General features: G+C 34.3%; 1 protein-coding gene across 1 annotated transcript in view; it reads right to left on the reverse strand.

Moving 5' to 3' along the window:
• Window positions 1–7,072, reverse strand: part of LOC120224153 (fibronectin type III domain containing protein 3C1-like) — a 54,179-nt gene extending 47,107 nt beyond the window's left edge. Inside the window, exons 1-4 of the mRNA XM_039222367.1 lie at window positions 6,992–7,072; window positions 5,581–5,703; window positions 3,057–3,132; window positions 1,172–1,248 (exon numbers count right to left, since the gene is read on the reverse strand). Of these exons, the coding sequence (XP_039078298.1) occupies window positions 1,172–1,248; window positions 3,057–3,132; window positions 5,581–5,703; window positions 6,992–7,072 (357 nt within the window). The remainder of the gene's footprint in view (window positions 1–1,171; window positions 1,249–3,056; window positions 3,133–5,580; window positions 5,704–6,991) is intronic.
• Window positions 7,073–7,283: the final 211 nt, after the last annotated feature.

Consider the following 7,283-nt stretch of genomic DNA (forward strand, 5'->3'; position numbering starts at 1 on the left):
TCTCCCTTTCCCCCACCATTTCCCCCCTTCGTCTCCCCCTTGGTCCTCCGTCAAGTTCCTCCTAATCCTCCTATACGTGCAAACATATGATATTTGTCCTTCTCTGCCTGACTTATTTCGCTCAGCATAACACTCTCAGGGTCCATCCATGTTGCTACACATGGCCAGATTTCATTGTTTCTCATCGCCATGTAGTATTCCATGGTATAGATAAACCACATCTTCTTGATCCATTCATCTGTTGATGGACACTTAGGCTCTTTCCATGTTTTAGCTATTGTGGAGAGTGCTACACTTAGCAATATATCTTAAGGATCTTTCTATATCATTACATAGAACTTCTCCACTTTTTTGCATAGTTGCATTGTACTCCATTATATGGATGTCCTCCATTATACACAATCCTTCTTTGACAAGCATGTGGGTTGTTTCCAGCCTTCTGTGATTAAAACAATATTGTAATGAATAATCTTGTACATTTATTATTCCAAATTTATAAAAAATATATCTGTAAGATAAATTCCTCAAAGTGGAATTGCTAAGTGAAAAAGTATATGCATTTGTAATTTTGTTAAGTATTGTTGAAATAGATAATTCCATTTAGAGTCAAACCATATTGACTTATTTAGCATGTTCTTGATTTCCACAGTTGTGCAATAGAAAAAGACACATCTTCAATTATAAAATTTCTGAGGCCATGGAATATCTTATTAATATCTATAGGAGCCAAACTTCCTTGTTTATTTAAGTGCTTAGTAAATATTTGAAGAATTTGTAAAAAGTGCTCTTTGTTGTCCAGTATCTGAGAATGAAATACTACTGAACTGAAAATACTAAGTAATTACTAAGTAATTTTAGGGACTAATCGGAAACCATTACTGCAGCAATTGTAATAAATAATTAAGATTGGTTAAGGTACTCAGAAATAAAAAAATAGAGGATTAATAAGTATGAAGAGATAAACATTTGTTAAATGAATAAGGCATTATTTACAAGACAATCTAAGGGAGATTTGGATAAGCATCACTGCAATTGCTTTTTAGTAATGATGATAACAATAAAATGAACAACTAAATAGTATTCCAGAAATTCTCTTATCATATAGTGACATAAAAATAACTGTTAAATGATGCCTTAGTGCTAAATATTAAATAAAAACATACTAGTATACCTGAGACATGTAACCAAGAGGAAGATATATTGGTGGCAAAGTGCCACTTGGTGACATTAGAGGTACATCAGCGGGACCTAAAAGAGAATTTTATTAATAAATTCTTTAATAACTTTAAACAAAGTCCATTTAACTTTTCACAGTGAAAACTAGCCCCAAAGTTTAACAATAGCCAGCCATTTTGAAAGTGCAAGTTGTTTACTTGCAAAGGAAACTAGGTATGAATGTAGATGAATCAATGCAAATTCATCACAAATGATGGAAAATAAAGCATATAATGTGGATTGGGTAAAATTCATATTATAAAAATGTTGGCAGATTTTACTGCTAGTAAAAATGAACTATCAGCTTTCACGTATAATTGTACTTTTACTTATGTATATATTGAGTAATAGTTTTACTATGAACCATAAAATATATTTCATATAGTGATGTTATATATTTAAATTTTAAGCTTTTCATTGCTAGTAGTAAAGTGACATAAATTTTAGAAAACAGAATAATATAGAGAAGGACCCAATACTACTCATGTGATGCCCTATTTTTATCCCAGGTATTCTTACTGTCTTATACATACAATTGCATAAGAACTAAAAATCCGACACAGAATAGAAACTTTTATGAGTCATCATTCTTTTGTCTATCTGAGGTTATTATAATTAATGCTTAGTTTAAAAAATATATGTGGCTCTCAAGTCCTAGAATGGCAATTTACTTTTAATAATTGGGAAAATAATAAATATGAGTTTGCAATAAAATTTATATAGCAGCTATATGGAATCCATTGCTAAATGATAATACTTAAAAATTTTCTTGAGACATAGGTCTAAGGCTCTTCAGGATACACAATAATTGGCGTAAGAATAGAAACAGTCATCACAATTTGAAATAATACTAAATCTTATAGGACATAAATATTAATTTTATATTGCAGTGGAATCAGTTCTATATGTATATGCATATAGCAAATTAATATGCATATATAAGAAATTTAACCTCCTCTTGTCTATTGTTGTATTTTGAATATCTAGTATAGTACTGGAACATGATAGGCACTAAAGAAATATTTTTTTTTTATTTTTTTATTTTTTTATTTTTTACAAATAGTTTATTGTCAAATTAGTTTCCACATAACACTCAGTGCTCATCCCCATAAGTGTCCTCCTCTATGCCCATCCCCCCCTCCCCCCACATCCATCAGTCCTCAGTTTTTGTCAGCATTCAAGAGTCTCTCATGGTTTGCCTCTCTCCCTTTCCCCCACCATTTCCCCCCTTCTTCTCCCCCTTGTTCCTCCGTCAAGTTCCTCCTAATCCTCCTATACGTGCAAACATATGATATTTGTCCTTCTCTGCCTGACTTATTTCGCTCAACATAACACCCTCAAGGTCCATCCATGTTGCTACACATGGCCAGATTTCATTCTTTCTCATTGCCATGTAGTAGTCCATGGTATAGATAAACCACATCTTCTTGATCCATTCATCTGTTGATGGACACTTAGGCTTTTTTTTTTATTTTTATTTTTTATTTTTTACAAATACTAAAGAAATATTTGAATGTATGAATGAATCACTCTCTGAAGACCTCAGTAATCACCTCCAATAAGAGAATAATCTAAAACTTTCAGTGGCCATCAATATATCCGAAATATGAACTTTTTCAAATGGAATTCTTCAATTAATCTTCAATTTTAAAAAGAATAACTTACATGAAGATTTCTAGTAAGACTAGCCCTGGTTGTTCTATTGATATTATCCTCCTGTGAGGACTATATAAATTTAAGAGCATTCCATCTGGCTACGACAGGAAAGGATACTAATGGAATAGGTTACTAGTAATCTATTTGCTTTCAAGTAATACACACCTGATTATACTTTTACTGACCTTGGATATTCTGAATATTCCCATCATCAGATTTGAGGGTGAGGGTCTCCCCAGGATTAACTTGCACCAATATAATCTAGAAATAAACCATTCTTTGATGACATACTTTTTTGTTAATTAATCTATGCAAAATCATTATTGTAATTTTCAAAAGTTTTTATTTAAATTGGAGTTATTTAATATATAGTGTAATATTAGTTTTAGCTGTACAGTTTAGTGATTCAACACTTGCATTCAACACCTAGTGCTCATCACAAAATTTAATCCTCATCACCTATTTAATTCGTCTCCCCAGGAACCTCCCCTGTGGTAGTCACCATTTTTTTTCCTCTACAGCTAAGAGTCTATTTCTTGGTTTGTCTCTCTCTTTTTCTTTACTCATTTGTTTTATTTTTTAAATTCCACATATAAGTGAAATCATATGGTATTTGTCTTTCCCTGATTGACTTATTTCACCTTAGCATTATGCTCTCTAGCTCTGTCCATGTCATTGCAAATGGCAAGACTTCATTATTTTTTATAGCTGACTAATATTCCATTGTATAGATCTACCACTTCTTTATCCACCCATCAGTCAGTGGACATTTGTACTGTTTCCATGATTTGGGTATTGTATATAATGCTGCCATAAACATTAGGATGCTATATCCCTTCAAATTAGTATTTTTTGTATCCTTTGGGTAAATATCTAGCACTGCAATTTGTGGAGCATAACGTAGTTCTATTTTTAACTTTTTGAGGAACAAGACAGGGATATCCATTCTCACCCCTCTTATTTAACCCCTGTTAGTCTTGGAAATCCTAGCCACAGCAATAAGACAACAGAAATAGATAAAAGGCACTCAAATCAGTAAAGAAATATTCAAACATTCACTATGACATGATATTCTATATAGAAAACCCCAAAAAAACCTCCACCAAAAAATTGCTAGAACTCATACACAAATTTAGTAAAGTCACAATATACAAAATCAAAATACAGAAATCTGTTGCATTTCTATACACCAGTAATGAAGCAGCAGAAAGAGAAATCAAAGAATCAATCACACATTTACAATTGTGAAAAAAAACGTAAGATACCTAGGAATAAGCCCAACCGAAGACGTAAATGACTTGTGGTCCGATGTCTATAAAACATTGATGAAAGAAACTGAAGATGACACAAAGAAATGGAAAAACATTCCATGCTCATGGATTGGAAGAACAAATTTGTGTAAATGGCTATACTACCCAAAGCAATCTACACATTTGATACAATCCTTATCAAAATACCAACAGCATTTTTCACAGAGCTAGAACAAACAATCCTAATATTGTATGAAACCACAAAAGGCCCTGAAAAGCCAAAGCAACACTGATAAAGAAAAGCAAAGCTGTATGCACCACAATTCCAGACTTCAGGTTTTATTACAAAACCAGTGGTCAAGACAGTATGGTACTGGCACAAAAACAGACACATAGATCAATAGAACAGAATAGAAAGTCCACAAATAAACCCACATTGATATGGTCAATTAATCTTTGGTAAAGGAGAAAATATCCAAATGCAAAAAATCTCTTCGAAAAATGGTGTTGGGAAAACTGGACAGCCACATGCAAAAGAATGAAACTGGACCACTTTCTTACACTGTACACACACATAAATTCAAAACGAATGAAAGACCTAAATTTACTGAAACCATCAAAACCCAGAGGAAAACACGGGCAGCAACCTCTTTGACATTAGCCACAGCAGTTACTTAGCAATTACTTGATATATCTCCTGAAGCAAGGGAAACAAAAGCACAAATAAGCTATTGGGGCCTCATGAAGATAAAAAGCTCCTGTACAGCAAAGGAAACAATCAACAGAACTAAAAGACAACCTATGGAATGGGAGAAGATATTTACAAACGATATATCTGATAAAGGGTTAGTGTCCAAAATATATAAAGAACTTATAAAACTCAACACTCAAAAAACAAATAATTCAATTAAAAAATGGGCAGGAGACATGAATAGATATTTTTCCAAAGACGACATCCAGATTGCCAGCAGACACATGAAAAGATGCTCAAAATCGTTCATAATCAGGGAAATACAAATCAAAACTACAACGAATTATCACCTGACACCTGTTAGAATGGCTAAAATTAACAACATAAAAAAGAATAGGTGTTGGTGAGGATGTGGAGAAAGTCGAACCCTCCTCTACTGTTGGTGGAAATGCAAAATGGTGCAGCCACTCTGGAAAACAGTATGGAGGTTCATTATTGTCATTTTGAGAAATATCCAGACTCACTAACTATTGAGGTTTTGAAATGCTCAAGAAGAAGAGTGCAATTGGATCAATAGAGCACTTAGGAGAAATTCAATATCCCTAAGTAATGAGTCCTCCCCCACCAAAGTGAAACTTAATATGATAAGGTCATAGAGAATAGGTGCATTGACATGGAAAGACAAACACCCACTCTCCAGTAAAAAAAAAAAATCTAAAAAAAAAAAACAGAAAACAAAACTTATCTGATAGTAAAATTCAGACATACTTGTTGTATCCAGTATTGCGGACAAGAAGGCCATCTTGTATTTCTCTTAGAATGAGTCATCATTTGTGAATAATTTGTAGTATACTGTATTCCAACAGTGGTGTCCAGATGGTAATTCCCCATCTAGTAAAAAAATGACTTTTAATTTCAATATGATCATTTTTATCTCAGTTCCTTTTGATATGGTGTTGTCAAGCCAAATTATAAGTCAGAAGTACAATATTTACTTTTTGTGAACTCCAGAGAAAAGTTAAGTGATCTTTTCACATTGTATATGCAGATAAGACTTTTCTTGGATAGATTTTTAAAATTATTTTATATTTTATTTTAGAGGGAGAGAGAGAATCCCAAGCAGGCGCCACACCTAGTGAGAAGTCCAGTGCAGGGTTTGATCCCACCACCCCAGGATTGTGACCTGAGCTGAAATCAAGAGTCAGAAGCTCAACTGACTCAGCCACCCAGGCGCCCCTTGAATAGATTACTTTAAATGAATAAATGTTAGGGACACCTGGGTGGCTCAGTTGGTAAAATGCCTGACTTCAGCTCAGATCATGATATTGTGGTTTATGGGTTTGAGCCCCGCATTGGTCTTTGTTCTGACAGCTCAGAGCCTGGACCCTGCTTCAGATTCTGTCTACCTCTCTCTCTGCCCCTCCTCCATTCACATTCTATCTCTCCCTCCTTCCAAAATAAATAAACATTATAAAAATTTAAATGAATAAATGTTATATCTAAACCACACTCTTTCTTTCTTGAGATCAGTCCTGTAGGTAGAAATCATTGCAGCTCAAAAAGTTACTTTTAAATATTAGAAAGTTGAACTTACAGCTGTGAATGAATATGAAAAAAATAGCCTGCTTGAGAGTCATAATTTTAAATTTTTACAAATGTGTGTATTCATTTTTGAGAGAGAGAGAAAGACAGAGCATGAGTGGGGTAGGGACAGAGAAAGAGGAAGACACAGAATCCAAAGCAGGCTCCAGGCTCTGAGCTGTCAGCACAAAGCCCAGTGCGGGGCTCAAACACAAACTGTGAGATCATGACCTGAGCCGAAGTCGGATGTTTAACCAACTGAGCCGCCCAGGTGCCCCTAGAGTCATATTGTTAAACTGTTCTTCAGACGGTATAAACTTTCAACACCAGGATTTTTTAGCTGATCAACGGAGGCTGAAAAGGCAGCTAAAGCAACTTAAAAAGAGGTTGTATGTGGCTTAAGGTAATATTAAATGTCTCTAAGGGGACTTTAAAAGGCCTACAAGGAAGATATATCAATGTTGGTGAAAAGATTAGAAACTAGTAAACTAAGTGACCAATCATAAAAATGATACATTTTTTTTCAAATAGCAACCAATGCTGGATTCAAGAAAAGTTTGTCCAGTTAAAATGAAAAATTAAGCAAAACTATCCTTACCTGACGCATGGGGTCCCCATTGATAACTGGAACTATAGGAGGTATTTCAGTAAGAGTAGGTGCAAGCCCGTGTTCAGCCATGTCTAAAAAGATTGGCTTTCACAGTAAGTGAAAGTGAAAAATTAAACAAATGAAGTCAAAGTAGTGATTTTAAATATTTTTAACACTTATTTATTTTTGAGAGACAGAGATAGAGCACGAGTGAGGGAGGGGCAGAGAGAGAGGGAGACACAGAATCCAAAGCAAGCTCCAGGCTCTGAGCTGTCAGCACAGAGCCCGATGCAGGGCTCAA

This window comes from Hyaena hyaena, unplaced genomic scaffold, assembly GCF_003009895.1.
Source record: "Hyaena hyaena isolate Hyena2069 unplaced genomic scaffold, ASM300989v1 scaffold_1157, whole genome shotgun sequence".
Classification (NCBI taxonomy): Eukaryota; Metazoa; Chordata; class Mammalia; order Carnivora; family Hyaenidae; genus Hyaena; species Hyaena hyaena.